The following is a 23,894-nucleotide window of genomic DNA, read 5'->3' on the forward strand; positions in this document are numbered from 1 at the left end:
GGTGAATGGGAGAAAACAAATAATTTTACCTTCCATTGAAAGTCTAGATGAGGTTAATTGTATTGCAATAAAAGTTTGCATGGTTAATGGGAAACAATTTGAAAAAGAAGTGAAGAAGAATCAAGTTTGTTTTGCTATAATTTCTAGCGGACCGCGTTTTGGTAGGAATGACCAAGCAATAGAAGCTGATAATGACCAAGTGCCAAAAGAAATTGAAAGATTGTTGAATGTGTATAAAGAAATTGTCATATAAGATATACCTGATGGTTTACCGCCAGTAAGAAGTATCAGTCATTGTATGGATATGGATTTGATTACTGGAGTTAGTTTGCTGAACAAAGCACCATATAGATTCACACCTATAGAGAGTGAAGAACTTAACAGAAAAGTGTGAGTTGTTGCAAAAATGTTTGATCAGAAAAAGTTTGAGTCCATGTGCTGTACCTACTGTAAGCGCATCTAAGAAGAATGGAGAATGGAGAATGTGTATTGATTCTAGAGCTATTAACAAAATCACAGTGAAATATAGGTTTCCTATGCCGATGATGGATGACATAATGGATTGTTTGAGTGGAGCAAAGTATTTTACCAAGATTGATTTGAAGAGTGGTTATCATCAGGTCAAAATCAGAGAAGGTGTTGAATGGAAGACTACTTTCAAGACAAAAGATGGTTTGTATGAATGGTTGGTAATGCCTTTTGTTTTGACTAATGCACCTAGTACTTTCATGAGGTTAATGAATGAAGTTCTGAAAAGATTCTTGGGTAAGTTTGTGATTGTTTATTTGGATGATATTCAGATATTCAGTAAAACTAAGGAAGAACATCCTGAGCATGTTAGACAAGTATTGCAGAGATTGAAAAAGGAGAAGTTGATGATTAACTTGAAAAATTATTCTTTTATGCAAGAGGAGATTGTGTATTTGGGATTTGTGATTTTAGCTTGGACCTTGTAAGATCTTTAGAAAGTTTAACAATGGTAATGCTTATGAAGCTGAGTTACCTAATGACATGGATATAGGAGCTGAGTTACCTAATAACATGGATATATCTTCTATATTTAATGTTGCTGATTTGTATAAGTATCATGAGTCAGATGATGAAGTTGTTGTACTTGATGATTATCGTAAGAAGCAGATTGAAGAGGTTGAATAGATATTGGATCGGAAAGTTGGTAAGAGCACAAGAGGAAAAGACTACTATGAATATTTGGTAAAGTGGAAGAACAAACCAATTGAAGATGCTACATGGATTTCTCAATCTAAGTTGGATTTAGCATAGGTTGTGACACAGGTATGATTCAGGAGAATCATTTCTTTCTACCCTAGTTGTCTGATGCAGGAGCATCCTGGGTTGAAGTGTTATCCTGCTCATTGTGTTCATTCTGCGAGTTGTTGCCGAGTTGCAGCAATTGTCGAGTGCCAATAATTTTTCAGTATCATCCGAGCTCCAGTTATCCCACATCGTGTTAATCTTTTGGTTAGCGTGTTATCCCATTTTATTCTGCAGTGCGTGCCGAGCTATCCAGTGTGTGTCGAGTTATCCAATATTGACCGAGTGTTCCTTCATGTGTCGAATGAGCCTGTTTTTGCTGATGCTCGGTTCCTTGTTTAGCTCTGCAAGAACTCAGCCCGTTTTGAATGTCTCTAATTCAATTTACCTTGGCTATTTAGGTATTGTAAAACTTGATGCTCTGTATACAAAACAAATTCTTTTGGCAACAGATAATGCCTCCATTTCTTTAAATCCTGAACGATTACATAGAACTCCATCATAAACATAATAGTTTGTCTTTGCCTCATTCAATTTCTCATTAAATTATGCAGCAGGCTTACCTTCTTGGCTCAATACAACTCCAATGATAGTACTACTAGCATCACAATCCACTTCAAACACCCTGTTAAAATTAGGGAGTGCTAATATAGGTTTGTTTTGTCACCTTCTTCTTCAGCAACTCAAAACTCCTTGCAACTCCTGGAGTCGAGTTGAAATTTTTTCTATCCTCTCATTGTTACAATTAAGGATGCACAAGTAGTACTAAACTTCCTAATGAACTTCATGTCAAAACTAGCCAAACCATGGAATGACCTCACCTTAGTGGCAGACCTGGGGTTAGGCCATTCCACGATGACCTTCACTTTCTCAAGGTCCATTTTGAGATCATCAAATGATACAACAAACCCTAGGTAGACTAACTCTTTTTGTACAAAGCTACACTTCTTCGAATTAATCAACAGTTTTTCTACCTTTAACCTCTCAAGGACACTACGAACGTGCAACAAATATTCATCTTGAGACTTACTGTAAATCAAAATATCATCCAAATTAACAAAATAACAAACTTTCCCAGAAATTTCTCAAGTACCTCATTCATAAGCTACATGAAGGTGCTCGACGCATTGGTCAATCCAAAGGGCATGACTAACCACTCATATAGACCCTCCTTGGTCTTGAATGTAGTCTTCCATTCATCTCCCTCTCTTATCCATATCTGGTGATAGCCACTCTTGAGGTCTATCTTTGTGAAGTATTGAGCTCCACTCAAGCAGTCCATAAGATCATCCATCCTTGGGAGGGGAAACCAATACTTTATGGTTATCTTGTTTATAGCCCTAGACTCTGTACACATCCTCCATTCTCCATCCTTCTTTGGTGCTAGTATTGCAAATACTACACATGAACTCGGGCTCTCTCGAATCGAACCCTTCCTCAATAGCTCCTAAACTTGTATATTGAACTCCTCAGTCTAAGTAAGAGTCATCCTATAAGCAACCTTGTTAGACGAATTGGCTGTATTGACTAAATCTTTTTGATGACTAATTTGCCTTACTAGTGGCAACCCTTCTGGGACATTATTAGATATGATATCCCCATAATCACTCAACGGACCTAAGACTTCTACTAGAACTTCTCTGCCACCTTCCTTATCCACTCTAGGAATTAAAGCATAACACACATGCTGATGCTTTGCGCCATCCAGAAAATTTCTTTCATCAACAGACATACCCTAGCACTGTTGCATACCTTTTCATCTTCCTTTATTAAGGGCTTCAACTTGTGATGAACTCCATGTTTTGTTAGAGAATAGGTGTTGGGAAGACCATCATGTACTACATTTCGGTCATGCTGCCATGGCCTTCCCAACAAAAAATGACATACGTCCATTGGTATGATGTCATAGAGTATCTCATCATGATAACTTCCAATCTTGAACTTCACCAAACACTGTTCACTAACTAGGACCTTATGATCATCTTGTGACCAAGCAATTCGATATGGATGGGTGTGTTTCTCTCTCTTGAGCTTTAGCTTCGTGACCATCTCCTTTGACACTAAGTTGTCAATGCTCCCACAATCAATGAATTGCTGTCATCATCCACATCAGCAACCCTTGCTTGACCTTTATCTCTCCTATCTTCCCTTGGCATTAAGGGCACTCATAGACTCGATGGCCTTCTTCACTGTAGTGAAAACAAGTACCACAAAAGCCTCCTCTTCCTAACACTTGTCCTCTTCCTTTGCCTCTTCTTCTTTGGTCTCCAAAATTTTGATCATGGGAGCAATTGAAACCCTTGTCACTCTAGTTTCAGCCAATACCCACATCTTCATTTTTCTTCTAGTCCTCATTTCATCCTCCAAAAGACTTGTCACAGCCCCTTCCTCCAATCTCTGCAACTAAGAAACCCCCAAAATGGTCTCCTCCAAATCCTCAAACCTAGGGCTTCCTCAATGCGTGCCTTCCCAGCCCAATCTTAATCAACTGAGAGTTGATTCACCCCCTCCATGACATATGTAGACATGATCCACCATAAAATACCACCCTCCAATGGCTAGAACTCTTATTGTTGCTCCTTAGGCATGCATTTCATGCACTTACAACCACATAGCCTCCATTAGTTATCACCATCTTTGTGATCTTCATTCCAAACATTGTTAGAATTCTTATTCACATATATTTACAAGATCGTTCCATGAGAATCAGATTCCTACATCCATGGAATGATCAAATTCTTCTTAAACACTCAAACCTCACAAAACAATGAAATCTTCAAAGTTGTAATCAACACTTTTGGAAAAAGGAACTAGTATTTGACTTAATGCATATGAAACAGGTTGGAAGACATTCAAATATGTTTATATTGTCATCCAAATACAGAGAAAGTAACCCAATCAAAAGATTATACACCAAAAGTTTGCAAAAATGGAGTTTTTATTGCTTCTTCATTACTAGACCGTACAAATGCTGATAGATCTGTACTATTGGTCCTCCTTGATCCTATGCGTTGACCTAGCTTTATAGGATGGATTACAACTCCCTCAACTGATTTCCATCGGTTGGAACTCTTTACAATATGTTTAAACATCTAAAAACTAGTTTCCCTCCTAAATGGGATTTGACCGTTGGAATTCAAAAATTTGAAATCCCAACCTTATTTTATTGCTTATTCTTGCAACTTAGTACTTTCTTCCTCTATAGATTTACTCGATGACCCTTCTAGGACCTAATTGACCTTCCTAATCAACCTAGATCCCTTGTTGGCACTATTGGCCACACTTACATCATTTTTGCTCCTAAGTCCGTTATCTGGACTTTTAGGACTTTTCAAGTTTATATTAATTTGATCATTACATATTGCCATTATTGGCTTCAAGGCATTCCAATTCACTTTCCAAGATGCCCTTAATTCCTTGCCTTCACTTGAACCTAAGGTGGACCTAGGTGTTTGCCCAGGTGCTCCTGCACCAGAAAGTCTGACAACTTGAAAGTAAATCTGGGAATATGGAGAGGTATAAGAAAGAAAGGCAGCTGGAAGAATCATTAGACAAAGCTATAGCCCAAAACGAAGAATTGACAGAAAAGTTGAAAGTCTTATTTGCAAAATGAAAAGAACTATCATAACAATTACAAACAAGTCTTGTAGTTCTTGAAGAACTTTCACAAAACAGTACAAGTTCAGAGGAAGCTAATGTTGCAGTGGCATATCTATTGGGTCATAGAATCCTTCATTAGTAAGAGAACTCAAAAGTCAAGCCTTAAGAATGACTGAAATACTGGAAAGGATGAAAATTGAGAAAGATGAAAAAAGAAAACTTGAAATAGATAAGAGAGATCTAGGAAAATTGATTAAAGATAAAGATAACATCATTCTTCAAGTACAACATGAAAACAATACGATGAATGGATATATGAGTGATACGAAGGAAGAAAATAGACAACTTGTTGTAAATGAAAACCTACGAAAAGAAGTGGAAGAATTGACAAACAAACTAAAGGTAGTACAAGAAGTCAACGAAAAACTTACTAAGAAAGTTCAACATAAGCATGAAGAAGATTGATGAACAACTAAAAGGGAAAACAAGATTTGGCAATACAATTGGACTTGGCTATACTGATATGAGTCAACAACATGAACGAGTTGAAGCAAATCACTGAGACCACGTTAGACAAGAGGGCAATAGTAATTGATGAAGTCAAGCACAAGGGTACTTGATTTGCAGTGATGATCATTGGATACAAAGTGTATTAATCGAGCTGCCCAAACGATATGTCTAGTACAACCATCTAGACCACCCAGGAGATAGCCACTCAAGGCAAATCATATGATTTATCAGGTATGGTTGTAAACCAACTAAATGTTAATATGGAACGATTGAAGAGAGACTGACAACAAGATATCAAGTATGGTTTAGGTATGGTTGTAAACCAACTAAATGTTAATATGGAACGATTGAAGAGAGACTGACAACAAGATATCAAGTATGGTTCTCTACTTGTGTATTTATTTATATGTCAAGAAAGATTTCCCTGAGATAGGAGAGGTTGTATAGAATAAGAAAAGGCCAATTATTTATCAGGTTGACGAGTATGTTAAGCAACAAGGAGTAGAATTCAAGAAGATAATGTGGGGATACTTCAATGAGTTTCAAATTAGAATGCAAGAGCATTATTGGATTCCCGCATCTTTTGTGGAAAAGTATAGAGGTTTTATAGATAACACTGATCATTGCAAGATACAACCAGTTGAGCCCAAAACATCTTAGGTTACATTAGTGGATTATGAGGTTACGTAACAAGAAATTATTATAGGTATGTTGACCACATATTGAGTTTTCCAAAGGATACCTTAGCCACTCGTTTTGGTACATATGAAAAAGTTTTGAGTAGCAAAGCACTAAGGTCCAAGCACCAAAAAAGGAGAAAAAGATGAAGAAAGCCTTAGAGAAATAACATAGAATACATATCCTTGAGGGCACTACTACCCATACTCTATAGTTGAACTTGTTGTACAATCATTACCCTCCCGCTTTGGGCATATGCCACTTTATTAGCTTGTTCTTTCTTGTGTTTGATGGTAAATGTGTAGGCTTGGATGAATCCTACCCATTTCATGTGCTTATTACTTGGTTTATCTTGACTATTCAAGTAGCCCAAAGCTTTATTATTAGTGAAAACCACAAATTCTTTTGGTAATAAGTAGTATCTCCATATCTTAAGTGCTTGGACCAATGCATATAACTATAGATCATAAAAGGAGTAGTTCCTCTTTGCCTCTTTCAAATTTTCACGGTAATTTTTTTGTAGAAACCAGGGAATGCAAATATAGGTTATTCTGCTACCTTTTTCTTCAGTAACTCACATGATTCAGCTATTGTAGAAGTCCTTGCAAATCTACACTTCTGTCCTCCTTTGATTGTCTCTAAGATGAGGTCGCATATGTGGCTAAAGTTTTTGATAAACCTCCTATAGAATGTTGTTAGTACATGAAAGCTTCTAATATCTCCCACTATTTTAGGTGTTGGCCAACTTAGGATAGCTCTTATCTGGTCTGAATCCATCCTTACATTTCCCTTTGAGATCACAAACCCAAGATACACTAGTTCTTCTTGCAAGAATACACACTTCTCCAAATTGATCATTAACTATTTTCATGTAGCCTTTTCAAAACTTGGTCTTAATGCATCAAATGTTCTTCTCTAATTTTCCTAGACACTAGTATATCATCCAAATAAACTACTACAAATCTGCCAATGAGGGGCTTCAAGACTTCGTCCATAAGTCTTGTAAGGGTAGTAGAGGCATTGGAGAGCCCAAAAGGCATAACTATTCATCATAAAATCCTTCATTAGCCTTAAAAAGTTGTTTTCCAATCATCTCATGCCTAATCCTTATTTGATGATAACCGCTTTTAAGGTCTATCTTGGAATACTACCTTGTTGCACCCAAACAATCTAACAAGTCTTCAATTCTAGGCACAGGGAACCAATACCTCATTGTAATCCTATTAATGGTTCTTGAATCTTTGCATAACCTCCATGTACCCTCTCCTTTATAGGAGCTTATTGGGACAACACAAGCGCTAAGGCTCTTCCTTATTAGTACTCTACCAAGCAAATCTTGAATCTATTTAGCCACTTCTTCATTTTGCATAGGAGTTAGCTTGTAGCCAACCTTATCTGGTAGAGTAGAACTAGGAATTTGATGACTGATCTCCCTAGTAGGGGGGTAAAGTAGTAGGCACATCCGTGACAGTAATCCCCTTAAACTATTCCAACAAATCTGTGACTTCATTGGGTCCTAGTTCCTTGTTATCTTTTGTCTCTTCCTTTAACTTCTTCTCCTCGTGTTTGGGATTGATAACTAAAGCATAGCATGGTGTGTCTTTCTAGTAGGGGGGTAAAGTAGTAGGCACATCCGTGACAGTAATCCCCTTAAACTATTCCAACAAATCTGTGACTTCATTGGGTCCTAGTTCCTTGTTATCTTTTGTCTCTTCCTTTTAACTTCTTCTCCTCGTGTTTGGGATTGATAACTAAAGCATAGCATGGTGTGTCTTTCTCTTTAACAATTTGCAAAAGTTATTTTCCTGCCACACACAAAAATGGCTTCACTTGGTTTTTCTAACTTATTATTCGGTAGTGGCATCATGGGGTATCGTGTCCCATCCTTAACTATGGTATAGGTGTTCTTCGTACCATCATATTGAGCATCTATGTCATATTGCCATGGACGTCATCTACATCATATTGCCATGGACGTCCTGAAAGTAAATGACAAGCATCCATATCAACTATATCACATTAGACCTTGTCATTTTATTCTCCCTCTTGGAACTCTATACACAATTGCTCATTCAAGACTTTTTTGGCTTTTAGTTAACCATGACACTCGAGAAGGAAAAGGATGTGGTAACTTTTCTAATTTTAATTTCTGAACTGTTTCCAAAGATACCAGATTTTAAGTTGATTCTGAGTCAATCGTAAGCTTACATACCTTTCCTTGGCTCCTGCAATTTGTTTTGAAGATGATACTCTTTTGTGGGGGTTCTTGTACATTTGGTACCTTCAATAATGTTCTTCTCATCATTAGACATTCTCCTTCTTCAGGGTCTAGTAGTTTAGAAGGCGAGTTGACACCTTGTGTATCTTCTTGTATTAACTATATTCTCCTTTGACCTTGAATCTTTGTATTATTTTTCTCAAGGCATCTATTAGTTGGGTGTCCTTCCTGATTGTAGTTGTAACATCTGAATGGGTCATTTGTCCTCCCACCAAATCTTCCCCTTCCACTAGGTCTTCTCCCTTTAGAATAATCTTCGTTATTTACTACCTCCTTGAGATTCATGACTTGGTAGAATGGACTTTCTAGAAAATTACCCTTTGCCACTTGATCCACCTCTACTCCTGAAATTTTTGCCTCATCTACCTCTGCTACCCTGGTCTTGTTTCCTCTAAGTTTTTTTCCACTCTCAATGCTAACTGAAAGTAGTTATGAATAGTATCAGATGCTAATAAACTTAACTAATCTTGAATATTGAATTTCAACCCATTGAAGTACCTTGCTACCTTCTCTCTTTTTGCTTAATGATAGCTTGATCTCAAAATACTCGCGCGGAGTAATGCACTTTCTCGCGCACAGTGATGCAAAGTGTCACACGAGACTAGCGAACAGTGCAAGTCCTCATGCTTGAAACAGTGGGCATTTAGGCTTGGCCGAGTGAAGTTTGTTAGTTGGTTTTGGACAGCCTACTAAGTAAGTATGTGAAATTCCTCGATATAACCTATTGGGTAAGTATGTGAAATTGCTCTATATATGTATTGACATCCATATCATTTTGCCTTTTTTTTGTCTTTTTCTATGTAATTGCTCCTCATAATCTTCAGATGCACATACTTGTTTGATTTTGGAGACCATCATTTACCATGATGAGATTGTATTCTCTCCTTCCCTCATTTTTTTTCTTGGGAGATAATTCCACCAAGTTACTGCAGACACCACCATCTTGGACATTGGCTGTTCTTACCTTTTGGTTCTCAAACACTTCTTGACATTCAAAATGATTTTCCAATACCTTAATTCAGTGCATTACTTTGTCAAGATTCATCTTACCACATAACACAGGGATTTCATTCTTAATGTTTGTGACTAGCTTTTCAGCTGATTTAAGGGCATCAATGAAATAGTTCTGATCTGTAGGCATCTCTGGTTCTTGCTTAGGGCGTTTCTGCTCTTGCACTTCTTCCTCATCATCAAACCATGCTTCAACCTTCTTTACCTTCTTACTTAGTTTCTAAATCTCCTCAACTAACCTTTGGTTTCGTTCCTCCATCTCTTGGAACCTTCTAGCCACATTGACACTCATCCCTTTGGGAGGTACATTGTCAGAAATCTCCTCTTCATCACCTGACATACACTTCACTTTGCCAATTCCCCTTACTCTGGTAGCAATCTGATGCAAAGTTGTTGGAGGCTAATGGACTCAATCCCACAATTCACTAGGGTTGCAAAACTTCATCACTCTTACAAGTGCATTTAGCATTAGATCACATTTGAGACACAATGTTCATGCATTTACTCTCCATGAGACTACCCTCTTAGCTTGTTTAGGTCAACATTGTAATGGTTACCCTATAGGCGTAGAACAATCTACCAAAGACCTTAGGGGTACTCAACAACACAATTATGGTTCCAAATATCCTTTTCAGACTTCTAATAAATTCCCAACTTTTAGAACCCGACTCACATATTTGATCAAAAAATCCTGTATTAGGTGTCTAGGGTGTTTCTCCTTTGATTCCCATGGCACAAAACCTATTCCAAGATGCAATGCATATTTAGATGTACTTCTATTTTGAATATTCCTTGCAAAATAACTATCTATATATCAAACTAATCAAAAAATATCTTATGTATAATACAATATGCCATCATTCATAGTTCATTTAATGTACTTCAATATTCTTTTTCTTGCCTACCACATCATTGATGACAACATTCTTCAAATCCAAAATATAGCTGAAGAGTTGGCTCATACTTTGGATACCATGGAATTTTTTTGTACCATTTTCGATCAAGATTAACTTTGCATAAAAATAAAAATTATTATGTCTTATCGCAACTCCAACCTATCTTGGATTGGTACTAAGTGGAAGGAAATTAAGCATGGGAGAATTGTCAAATGTCTCATAATCCCCTTTGGAGTTTTGGTGCAGGAGCACCTCGAGCTCAAACAAAGGATTTGAGGAAACGAGGACTCGAACAAGTAGATAAAATATAAGAAGGCCATATAGGTCATGTGAGCCAATTATGTAAGAAGAAAGAAATAATGTAAGCCAAAGTTGGCATAAAATTGTAACTTAGGACTAATTTGGGAGAAATGGCAATGTTAGGGCAAGGGGGGTCAAATATTAAAGGCAACCCTTAGACCATGCTAGGAAAGTCGTTTTATGATGTATGAGGTAGGGTTGATGTACTAGAGGTCCTAGGATGAGTTTAAGGGCGAAATACTTAAACATTGTCAAATTGCACAAATGTTGTTGTCAACATTTTGGCAAAATGTGCAATTAGTTGCCAATAATCACATACATTTTAAATCTGGTTAAGAACCAGTTGGGAAACATTGAAATTGCTTTGTAATGGCCTGATTAAGGGTGATGTATATTGGCAAGTTGTTCTCGAGGGAATAAACAAGGATTTCACAATAATTTCTATGTAATTGGGTGTACATTTGTGTGCATCTAGATAGATAAAATAGATTATGTTATTGATCTAGATAGTTCTTTCAAATAGATTTTTAAAATACATTTGCTTTGAAAGTTTTAAGTGATCATACAAGGTTTTAGCAATCAAATTTCTACCAATCTCTTGAAAACCTTTCATACGTAGGGTTGTCACGGGTTTTGGGTCTGCATCGTTTAGTCAACAATTCTTAAAATATGGGGTTTGCAAGGTCCATCATTTACATTATAATTCTTAAATCCTTGCACCTGTACAAGAAAATGATCATTTTTGGAAGGAAGACCTAGGCTTGGCATTCCTTATGTGACATGCCAGTGTGGTGTGAGGAGGATGGTTTTGGAAGGCATAAATTTGTGTAAGAGGGGTTTGAACACTTTCAAGATGTTGAGTGAGATGAGTACCATTTGTTAGAAGTGGTAGACTAGTTGGATTTCAAGAAGGAAGTCATCAAATACCTTTGCAATCACTATTATGTGCTATTTGGCCTATAATCCTAATAAGGATGATAGTGAAGCAACCCTAGTCAAATGATCTTAACCAAACTCGAAACATTGGAATTAGATTAAAGTCCGAAAAGTGTATTTGAAATTGGAGTTTGTTTTGAGAGATCACCTATTGTTCAAAGTTGGCAGTCCAAATACCGATTAGGGTGACCTTATTGGGCTACTAGGCCTAATTGAGGCTTGTGGTGAAAATTTGGTGTTCGAAACTTTATTGATCCTTCGGCAGAAAGAGATTGTGTCTAAAGTGTGGTTTATAGGAGTGAAGGCTATCTAATCTCAAGTCCCTATAGTGTTGGTATGTCTAACCCATGGGAATCAAGATATTGTTAGTGTGGGACTTGGATTTGTTGTATCCAAGGTCTTCTATGGGTATTTAGACCCTTTTTGACTTGTTGGAAATGTATTGATTAAAGTGTGAGTGTTTCCAAGTGTGGAGAAGATTGGATTATTGTCTTGGGTGAGAAAGGGCTTTAATTAAGGACTTGGCTATAGGGCCTTATAAGGTGAAAGATTGTACATTGCCCCATGGCCTCCTCATCAAATTGGTATTGGAGAACGAATACAAACCTTGGGGTAGGAAGATATTGGTGTATATCTACAGGAGAAGAGGAAGATTTTCCTGAGGGTCTTACTTCTTCAAAATTGACTTAAAAGTGGATATCAGCAGGATCAGAATAAGAGGACATGAGTGAAGATGACATTTAAAACCTTACACATATATCGATGGTTGTGAAAAGATTGCATGAACAGAAGTTTTAGATAAACCTTGAGAAGAGTGAGTTCATGAAACAAGAGTTCATTTACTTGGGATTTGTGATCTCCAAGGAGTATTTGAAGATGTATCCTTCAAAGGCGGAGGCCATATTTGTTGGCCTACTCCTAGGAGTACAAGTGAAGTTAGAAGTTATTATGGCATGGCTACATTCTATAGGAAATTTATCAAAAACTGCAGTCATATATGTGCCCCTATACTAGAGAACATTAGAGGAAGAAAAATGACGTTTGCATGGACCAAGGAAGCAGATCAAAGTATTGAACTTGTCAAGTAGAGAGTGGCCAAGTATCCAATCCTAGTGTTATCTGATTTCAGTAAGGTGATCACAATTGAATGTGATGCAAGCGGGCTAGAAATTGGTGTAGAATTAAGGCAAGAGGGAAGACATGTTTCAAGAGAGTATTGATTGAAGGAGTATGAAACATGATTCAACAAAGTGCACATCTACAAGGAAAAAATTAAAGCCAAAAACTACAAAAAATTAATAGCACCATTCATCTATAATTGATACAGAGCTTCAACATCATTCACAAAACCAATGTAAACGTATAGTAGAGGTGAACTAGACATATTTTGATATGTTTATTGATCAACCAAATACATAGCTAAGGTCTCAGAGTAAATTGTAACGATTTCTAAGTGTTCTCTTTAAAAAGCAGTGGACAAAAACAATTTAGAAACTCCCCCCAAAAAGTTCTCTACAAACAACCATCCCTCGTCACAAAGTCCCTATAGGTTTATCTAGGAAAAAATTCCCTCTACAATAAAAGACTAATGGAACTGAAAAGGCGGTTGCATGTTTTGCCTCCTGAAGATCTCATGATGACCTTCTCTCATGCATGTGACTTGAATGCTGGTTGCAATTTTTCCAAACTCTTTGTGTTATGAGAAAGTGACTTTCCACTTGCAACAATTAGTCCTTTTCTGGCATGTGGTCCTGGTTGCGTTTTGAATTGACTGTTCCTCAAGATATGTGGTTGGATGAAAGAACAATATTGTGCCTTTGGAGGATGTGGGCCTTGTAGGTTCATTTGATTGACGCACTTACGATCTAGATGTATGTTGCGTTGGTGAAAACCCTTAGAGGTTCTCCCTTCAAAATTGGACGAAGGATTCATAGTGTTGACACGTGGCAAGTCGGTGGCCTTGCTTGGATATTGATTCCTAGTGCCTTTTGGATTTAGTGCTACATTATTGCATCTCCTTTTGTGACAAAGGATGAAGAGGAGGTCGTGGGCTTGTTGGACATTGCACTAATTTGGCACTTGGAAATCCCAACTTTGTAGAAGCATAGCTTCTTGCTCGGTGCTGGAACTTCAAACACTGTTATACTTTTGGAAAGTTCTTCATTAGAAATTACAGTCCCTTAATAAGATGCCTTGGGAAAATCGAGTTAAGGGACCAACAAAAATTTTGACCCCAAATCTTGCTTCACGGGCCTCTGAAAATATAAATTACTAGAACATAGAAAAATAATGGGAAAATTTGGTTTTTTTACTCATCTCTTCTCTATTGCCTTAGGTCTCTTTCAAATTGCTTTGGACGAAGGCCACATTGATATGAGTTCTATGCATCTACAACATGTGGAATCAAATACATAGTATTCCATGCGAAATACCAAATCTCAAACTTTGTCTTGAAGAAGGATTATCATATGCTAAATAATGTATACAAATTGTGGGATCAAAGGAGACAACCCCAAGGTTCCTTCGTATTGCGGACTTTCACTCAGTTTTAATGATGTGATATGTTGGATTCCAAAGAGAAAGGGTTTAGAAAACTATGCTACATAGTGTTACATCGACGGTGTGGAGGGATGTTGCGGATGAGTTTGTGGTGCAGGAAAAACAAGAGCCTTAATTTGAGGACGGTGGAGGAACGATGGGGGTGCGGCAACATGAGTCTGGGGGGGAAGGTTACATAGTATACATATATGACTTGAAGTGTTAATTATGAATGATACTTCAATATAGCATACCAAATATAGTTGAACAATGAATGTAGAAAATTGAAATGTGATTCACAAACCATAAGTTCAAACTTGAAACTTCATAACCAATGACCATTGAACTTAGTAACATAGTAAGTTGTAACATTAATAACATTAGACATAATGATAAATAAAAAATATAAATCATTCATAGTACCATGTAAGTCAACCATTGATTATCAAATGACAAAGATGAAAGATTCAAAATTCATTGTTCAAATTATAACTATTATGATATATTATAAAGATCAAGATGCTCATGATTACAATGAGCAGAGTATAATGAAACAATGAAATTAAGTAATGTATGATGACCATTTAAAAATGAGTACAATCTACAAAAATGTCAATAATGAGAATGTAAGGGTGGGAGCTCTCTAATCATCCTCCAAACTGAAGTCCTCATCACTAGAACTAGTAGACTCCTCACGAGTAAGATAATATAAAAAAAACTTATTTAAAAATTACTTTTCAACATGGGTGCCAAACGCACTTGACATGTCCCCTAAGAAGCACCCAATGCATACCCAAGACGCACCTGTTGGGTGCGCGGATCAGTGAGGTCATGGTGTGGCATTGCTTCAGCAATGGTGGTAGAGCATGGCTGCGTGATATACCTGCACTCGAGGCGTACACACAACCGGTGTGCCAGGGTTTTACACTGGGTGCACGCACCCGGGGAAACTTGGATAACATTGATGCTACCCTTAGAATGTGAGAAATGATGAATGCCTTTGTGACTTTACTAGATTTAGTTTAGCCATTGACATCAACCAAGCTAGTGCAATCTCCAAAGGTAGATGTAAGATGTCCAAACTATGACCATTCTATTAACACCATTCATTGATGCATATCAATATGCAATCAATAATCGAAGTAAAGCTCATAAATATTTCATTCAACCATGGAAGCAAATTCACAATCAACAAGCAACAAGTGGTTTGGTCTCAAAAAGTTTAACAAAGATGCATCCCAAATATTTTCCATTCAACCAAACATTATTACTAGTCAATATGAAATGAAATTCTAATTTAAGTAAGGAAATGTGGAACCTATGCAATACCCCAAAGCAACACATGTAATCCACCATGAATTATGGCAACAATTTCTCCAAGTCTTTCTCCTAGCTGATCTAATCTAATCTAATTCTAATCTAATGAGAAACAAATGAGAAGGCCTTGGCTTTTTATAGTTGTTCATTACAATGAAGGACAAAGATCAAGGGCGAACATTACTCCAAGACTTAAAAAATGCTCTAATTAGGGTTTCCAACTACAAACATTTAATGTTGGCCTATTACAATAAAACACCATCTTGCGGTCCAATGAGAAAACTATAGAGCTTTTATCGACCAATCAAAAAATAGGTTAGGTGAAGGCACTAGATACCTTACACGTACTCTTGGCATAATATGATTGGACAATTTTGGATACATGCCACAAGAATTTTTTGATTGGTTCGAAATGGATAGACACCACATCAACAGTTTTATCCTGCAATCTTTGTTTTAATTCCACATGGAATCTTGATGTCTTTTCAATGCCTTGACCTTGGTTTTGCATTTGTATCTTCACTTTCATCTTGCTTGAAAACTCCTAAAACTTACATGTTGGCTTGAAGATAATTGCTCTAATACCACTCTAATGAAGGGGAAACTCAGCCTGTAGGCAATCTCAACCTGGAGGCAACTTCAATCTGAAGGGAATCTTTGTCCAGAGGCAATCTTGATCCGAAGGCAATCTTGACCCGAAGGCAGTGACTTCCCAAAGGCAATTTCGACCCGAAGGCAATGACTTCTCGAAGTCGATCTCAACCCGAAGGTAATTGCTTTGATACTACTATAATGTTCCCAATTTGCCGGGCATCAAGTACGTCTGAAGGTGAGGATTTGGAGGGGAGGTTTTCAATTGCCAAAGTGGCCAATTGTGTGTTGTCTGGTGGAGGATGTGCAGGAGTGACCATATGTAGAGGAGATAAAGAGTGTTTCGTTGACGATGGTAACAGGTCATATGACAGGTGTGAAGTTAGTCCATAAGGTGATCACTAGATGATCATACAGTAGCCAAGTCTGGCTATGGGGAGACGGTCATACGGTTTGAGAGTCTATGGAGTTGATAGTGTACGGTAATGCTAGAAGGCATACAGTGAGAGTGGATTGACGTATGGTAGCAAGGTGGAGGGTCGTACAGAGCAATGTGTTGGAAGACAAAAGTGGTTGTACGGTATATGTGGTTGTACGGTATATGGAGAAGGAAGTAATGGCGTACAACTAGCAAATGGAGGGACACGACTAATGTGGAGCCCAATGCAAATGGAGTTAATAGTATTAATAAGATATTCTCTAATCGCACAAATAAACGACAAATACAAATAATTGCAATGAAGTTATGAAATGTATATTTGAAGACAAAGATGGTGCTCCAGATGTGCCAATCTCGAAGCAAAGTAATACAGTGAATCAGAATAGGCTGAGGGTTTAATCCTAGCAAAACCAAACAAGCCAAGTAGGGAAGATCTTGCACTTCCAAAATGGCGAACAATACAGAACTCCACCAGGAATTCGCAGTAAAAAGAAATAATCCAAAACGCATGCCAACTACTACCTACGTGTCGTGCCTAAATATCCTTCAGAGGAACTCATGCAGGGTTACAAAGATAGCTGACAGCAACACCTATGGAAATAATTAAAATAAAAATAGGTCCGAGATATACTAAATCAATTGGAACCACAAATACAAATATTATTAACTTAGGGCCCATATTAATTAATTAAAGTAACTAATTAAAGATCCTCTTATTATATTATTTAAATTCTGGGACCAATTAATTAATTAATTAAATTAAATTATTACATTAAAATTTGGAGACATGACATGGAGTCCCAAGAGAAGTTAGATTCCGCTCTCCTTTTGAACTTTGGACGCCCAAGAGAGGTTGGATTCTTACCACCTCCTGGACTCGTCCAAGTGGCCTCAAAAATTCACACAATGTTAAACATTTTTGAATCTGTGCAGTCTTCAATTCATTAGCATTCTATTTGCAAGTTGATTTGCTTTTTCTATTTCTTAATCATCTATAAATGCATTTGCCTTTCTTAAATTCTGATTTTCTTCAACTTGCACTCGCATTTCCTCCATCATTCTCATCATGTCACCTCTTGGACTCGCCCAAGAGGCCTCAAAAAATTCACCCAATGTTTTAACATTTTCAAATCTGTCCTTTCTTCATTTCATTAGCATTCTATTTGCAGCTTGATCTCATTTCTCAATTTCTTCGTCATTTATAAATCCGTTTTCCTTCTTCAATTCTGATTTTCAACAACTTGAACTCTCATTTCCTCCATCATCCTCATCATGTCATTGAGCAACCCTCATCAACTCCTCAAATGGCGAAGTGCAAGTATTAATCGCAGCCAAACGCACATGGTTTCCATGCAAAGCTAGAGCATGGAGTCCCACAGCAGGTCAGATTCTGACTTTTTATTGGTCTTGTGAGCCTCAAGAGTGGTCGCATGGGTTCAACCGAAAGGTTGAATTTTTTGGAAGTGTCAACTCACTGCTTGGTGGGCAATTTTAAATATATACAATATAACATTTAAGGGATCTTATACTTAGTTATATTTTAAATAAAAACTGTCAAGATGTTTGAGAGTGGTTTTAGATTTGTAGGAGTTATAATTGAGATTCTAGATCTTGGGAGATCCTAAAACTTTTCAGACTCTGTCAAATTTCTGTGATAAGGACACTCCCTTTAGTGTTCCCTTACATAGCTTTTCCTGACTTTCCAAGAAAAAATTGATGCTGGAACACAGTTTTTCCAAGGATTCTTATTCATTTCATAACAAAATCTTTGTACTTCAATTCCACATCCTTGACTAGTTTGGCTCAGCTCTCACAGATATCCTTGATTGACTTGACTCCCTAGCGAGTCCAAATTGCTCAAACTCGCATGTTAGACTCGGAGAGTTGAAAATTGGCACTAAACTAAGATTACCTAGGACAACTGTCCCACTGCCAAGTGAAAAAAAGGTGTCCCCATTTGCAATGGGCAAATGGTGTGAAAACCTCGCAACAGACTGCAGTAGATAAAATCTACACTTAGTATTATAGTGATATGGAGAAATCTGAAAACAATATTTCACTGACTTAGAAATACCTTCAAATAGTTTGAAGGCTTTTTATGAAACAATGGGGAGTTTGCAACCTACATTCTAATATGGTTATTTAAATAACTCTTGGATAGGAGATGATAATTTTACATGTGTTCATAACTTCATTATTTGTGCTTGTAGATTAATAGGTGAGTTTGAGTTTGATTTTGAGCTGGTAAGGCTTAGGACTCAAAGGCTTATCCACCTTTCTTATGAGGATGAAGTGTTAAATTTAGGCTGGAGAGAGATATGCTACCATTACTGGGTTACACACCACGGATGCTGAATAGATACAAACGACATTTTGATTGCTGCTGAATGCCTACCGCTTTTCTTTAAGTGCAGAGTTGTTCAACAAGATATCAATAATGAGACTGATTCTGAGGATTTAGTGAGATGAGCTCAGAGAGTGTAGAGTATGCACACTTCATCTAAGAGAGTGTTTCTCTAATTACGTGTCGGATATGTGTTGCATACTTTTCGTTTAATAGTCGAGATGGGATCAATATTCATGATGGGATATCCTATCAACCCAGCTAGTTGATCTCGGGCACTTATTTGTTGTTGTTAGGTATTTTCTATTTTCACCCCTATTTTCAATCACTAGTGTTTATCTTTTGCATGAGTTCATGCAATGTGTAAAACAGCTTTTGAGTTGCCATTTTATATCTAGATTCTAAACATGCTTAAGGGTAAAGTAAGAGAGATTCATTATTGTTTTGGAGAATGGCTGACTTATTGCAGGGGTGAATCTTTTTACTGTTGTTGGGTTCCTAATTGAAGGAGTTTTCCTAGATGAAAATGTTGTATACTTTCTTTGCCTCCATTGTTCTGTTTATTATTTAAATTTTTCATATATCTATTTTCAAATTGCATATGCTATACTCCTAATTTCCTAATAGGAAGAGTTTTCTTAGGTGAAAATGTTGTATACTGTCTTTGCCTCCATTGTTCTGTTTATTTGTCAGGTTTCTATTTTCAGGTTTCATATGCTATACTCCTAATTTGTAGTTTTATTGGGTTTCTTTTTCTCTACATCCTGAAGATGGAAGGGAGAGATGTAGATGCAGTTTAAGGGATGTCAAAAATTAATAAAGTTTTTTTAATTAAAAATTGGGAAGATTTACGTCACATCTTAAAAATATCAAATTACGTAGTATTTGGCATGCGTGGAAAATCAATTTTGTTTAGGCAAGCATGGATACAATATTCAACGTGTATCCGGACACTATCGGATATGTTTCCAAATGGGATACGGGGATATGTGTGCCCAAGAAAGGACAGGGGAGTTTCCGGCAACTCTGCTTTGTCCAGCAAGAGGATTTGCTCTTACATTTTTCATGACAAGGTCACAAGAAAGGGTAGCGTCACACATTCAAGCAACTTATTTATTAGGAATTTGTAAACCTTCTGATTGTGACAGCCGCATAGCAAGGTGATTGTTTTCATTTGACAGAAGTACTTTAGAATAAGCTGATTGAGGGATGGACAAGGTTGCATGGGTACTCGTACTGACACCCTTGGTACTCGTACCCACATACCCAAGTACTGGGTATATGTATCCCAAGAACCAGGTAATCGGTGGAGAGCATCATAGCTAAGGACCTTGATTAAGATTTCTGATTTTTTTTTTCGGTTTTTTGTTTGTGTATCAGCTTGTTGTTTTCCAAGCTTAATTCAATACCTAATCAGTTTGAAACTTTGATTCAGTATTGATTAACAATAAACTTTATCACTGTTCAAGTTAGAAGTTTATCATTAGCAATATGTCATTTTCATATGATTTATGATCTTCTTGTTCATGTTTAAAGTCTGCCTTCTCTGTCATGACTCATAATTTCAGATTTTCTATAAATGTAAAAGTATAATTAAAAATAAAGTTTGACATACCTAAGTACCCCCGTCCCCTACTATGAAAAATAGTCGTACCCGTACCAGTACCGTTACCCACCCCAAGTACCCACATCCCCGTGCAACCTTGGTGATGGATGGTATAACATTAAAATGTAAAATGTTTACAGTTTTAAGTAGAAATGCGTAAATTTTATTTCAACTTTGCTGTTATTTTGTTGGTGTCAAATCATAACATGCTAATTAATTTGATATGTTGTAGATTTTGATTTCTACAAATGCATGATATGGAGCATTTGGTAGGCAATATTTAATATTTCTATATTTGTTGTGTTTTCACTAATAATAAATTAAATGTATATTTATTAGGCTGGAGCTCTGATGCTGGCTGACAATGGAATTTGCTGCGTACACGAATTTGATAAAATGGATGTGCAAGATCAGGTAAATTTTAGCGTTTGTTGTGGATCCATCTTGTGCTTTTGTTCTCAAGCAGACCTGAATTAATTTGGCTTGCTACTAATCCACATGTTCAATATTTGCAATTCATGAAGCCATGGAACAACAGACAATAAGTATAACCAAAGAACGCATTCAAGCAACATTAGATGTTCGCACCTCAATTTTAGCAGCTGCAATCCTACTGGTGGACATTATGACAAATCAAAGCCACTAAAGGTAATGTGGAAAATCACATAAGGCCCCTCTGTCAGTATTTATCTTTAAACTCGAAGCTGTAGCATGTTAAATGGATCAGGTTCTTATTGTGTTATTTGATATTGCAATACAATGTAGCACTTCCTACACCCATTCTATCCAGGTTTGACCTGATATATGTTATGATAGATGAGTCTGATGATCAAATAGTTCACCATATCCCTGACCATATTGTTAGAGTTCACCAAAAGCATGAGGAGGCCTTGTCTCCATCTTTTATTACTGTACAAATTCAGTGCTACATTGCTTATGCAAAGACAGTAAAACCTACTGCATGTCTTTCTGCCCTAGTTTCCCAGGATTATCTTAACTTTTTTGACAATACCTCTAGCAGTTCTTTGCATTCTGTTTTTGTACTTAAATTTCTGTTCAGAGGTTGGATATAGTTAGGTCCTGAAGCCAGAAACGTCCTCGTGGATGCATATGTATCCTTAAGACAAGATGCAATCGGGCTGCATACAGAATTACAGTAAGGCAATGGAAGCATTGATAAGATTATCTTAGGCTGTTGCTCATGTCCACCTAGAGTCTGAGGTATAACGAATATTGAAGTCCTGAAAAGTTAGCAGTTGGTATGGCTTTGGCTCTTTGAAATGATAACAGGTGCAACCAGCCCACGTTCATATGGCAACAAGACTTATAAATATGTCCATTATCAGGTTGCTTTGAATTACAAGCATTTATTTTTTCGTATTTTTAAACTTTAAAGCAAGCCATGGTTGAGTTGTGAATTTTAACATGTCCTTGTTACATTGTTGATTCAAACAAGATTTATCTGGCTGATTTTCAAGCTGATGACAATAATAATGAGCAACAACCAGGTTCTGTAGCCCAGGAAGACTGCGAAGAAACAAGGAATAATCAAGCTGCAGGTAATTGGTTAGATTTCTGCAAATGTTAAAACCATGGTTTATTTAATTTGAGATCAAATGCTTGGTTTTGTTGAGTCGCTTATACCAAGTTGTTTCCTCTGAGAAGGGGCAGCAACACCAGCAGCAGAAGGTGGTGACCAACCAAAGCAGAAAATAACAGTAACGTATGACCACTTCCAGAAGGTTACTCATGCGTTTGTCACGAGACTACGACAACATGAAGAATCTGTTAAAGATGCTATTGTGATTGCTTTTATCTGTTTTCCATATGTTAATGTTGATAAACTGCAAACAGTCTTCTTTCTTATAGTCAGGATGAAATGTATGGAATTGTTCATTAGTTTTCTATTCAGAGGTCATGATAGCATTTTCATGGCTTAAGGTTGCCTTTTTTTTCAAGTTCTGTGTATAGTTCAATCTCATTCTGCGGATTCTGTTATTGGTTCCATTCATACTATTAATGCTTTGTACGAAGAGGTGAAATGCGTGAAATCTATTATACAGGTACAGGTACAGGAGATGTTCAATGCAAATGTGGATGTTTACTCCATACTTTCCATAGATCATGCCTAACATTAACTGAACTGCAAGATTATATGGTCGGCAGCATCTGATGAATAGGGAGGGAGTCCACTTGGTTCTGGATGATGTACCAGAGGCTCCACCAACAACTGGGGCAGAAGCTTCCACCCAGTCAAAGTGCAATGATGAGAGCATATTAGCGGTTAAATCACAAGGTCTGAGTTCAAATTTGAGTTCGTTGATCGTCAAATCGGATGAAATTTGGAAAAATTCGGTAAGGGTAAAAATTTGGAAAAAAAATTGACATTTAATTGAACTTGTATAAATTTATCTAGTTTTAAATATTAGTAATATATCCATAAATTTGTCAAAATAGTTTGACATTGCTAAATAATTAAACTAAATAGCTTAATATTATTTTAAAATAAAATAATCTTATGATAAATAGCAATATTATATTAAATATTATAAAATTCAGATAAAGTTCTGAAGGGGTTAAAATTCACTCTAATTTGAACATGGATGACGTTCGGCGAATCATATGACTTAGATTAGCAGTAAATCCTCACTATGTCTTGGAATAGATACCTGCACCCTATATCATGTGCAGAATGATTTGTCCAGGTGAAGCAAATATTTAAACAGAGCTTTTTGCCTTGATGGAGTTTTATTTACGATGCAAGCAACGATGAACGCTTAGAAACAGTTTTCTTCTGTTTCAAATTATGATTTTAGATCAAACCTCAAGTTTGAACATTCTCTTATGGAAGGGATTGTGTAGCACAAGGTCTCCTGTTCGAATTCTTCACGTAGTGGAGAATTTCGAGCAAAATTGAACTATAAAATGTTTTATAGGCCTTCAGAAATTTTCATTCCTACGGAAAAGTACCTGGGTGACATCATGTGGTAGAGAGAGAGGCAGATTCAAAGCATCCACTCCCACAAATTTCAACAGGTTTTGATGCAATTTGAAATGTAGCTATTTTATTTAGTTCTAATTCTAATTTGTATTTTAAATAAAACACCTTCCCAACAAGCGTTCTTTTCCCCCATATATTAAGATGAGGAAGTTTTCCCAGCCTGTACGTATGCATATTGGGAGTTGGAGTTTAGGCTGCATGAATGATCAATTTCCTCCTGCTTAGAGTTAAAGATTGATCTATATAGATATAACAGATCCATGCCTTAAAAAATTTCTTCCTACGGTGGATTTGAACTTTGGTAGAAAGCTAAAAAGGCAAACATACTATCAACTAACTAAAACTCTTTGTTTTGTGCTCATTTCAGATATAAGTGAACTCAAATGTTCAGAATGATAACCACGTATGTTGCATGATTGTCATGTTTGAAAATAAGATCTAATTATGTAAGACAATTGGAAATGTTTTTTGGGATAAATCTTTTGCGATTTCAAAAGTAAAGAACATACATGAAAAACCAATTACGGAAAACATCGACTGTTCAAATCTATATCGCCAACAGTGGTAAAGCAAGCTA

At 36.8% G+C, this 23,894-nt stretch overlaps 1 protein-coding gene across 2 annotated transcripts in view; it reads left to right on the forward strand.

Moving 5' to 3' along the window:
- LOC149528777 (uncharacterized) overlaps nt 1-22,765 on the forward strand; it is a 65,226-nt gene extending 42,461 nt beyond the window's left edge. The window contains exons 4-8 of one of the 2 annotated variants that reach the window (XM_089810252.1): nt 20,656-20,730; nt 20,841-20,964; nt 21,773-21,875; nt 21,982-22,118; nt 22,380-22,765. In XM_089810252.1, the coding sequence (XP_089666378.1) occupies nt 20,681-20,730; nt 20,841-20,964; nt 21,773-21,875; nt 21,982-22,118; nt 22,380-22,448 (483 nt within the window). In that variant the 5' untranslated portion in view covers nt 20,656-20,680 and the 3' untranslated portion in view covers nt 22,449-22,765. Of the gene's footprint in view, nt 1-20,655; nt 20,731-20,840; nt 20,965-21,772; nt 21,876-21,981; nt 22,310-22,379 lie in introns of those variants that run through there. The other variant, XM_089810251.1, reaches the window with a different exon arrangement.
- The last annotated feature ends 1,129 nt before the right edge of the window (nt 22,766-23,894 follow it).

This window comes from Cupressus sempervirens, chromosome 11, assembly GCF_028749045.1.
Source record: "Cupressus sempervirens isolate cs-2001-9-10 chromosome 11, ASM2874904v1, whole genome shotgun sequence".
Lineage (NCBI taxonomy): Eukaryota > Viridiplantae > Streptophyta > Pinopsida > Cupressales > Cupressaceae > Cupressus > Cupressus sempervirens.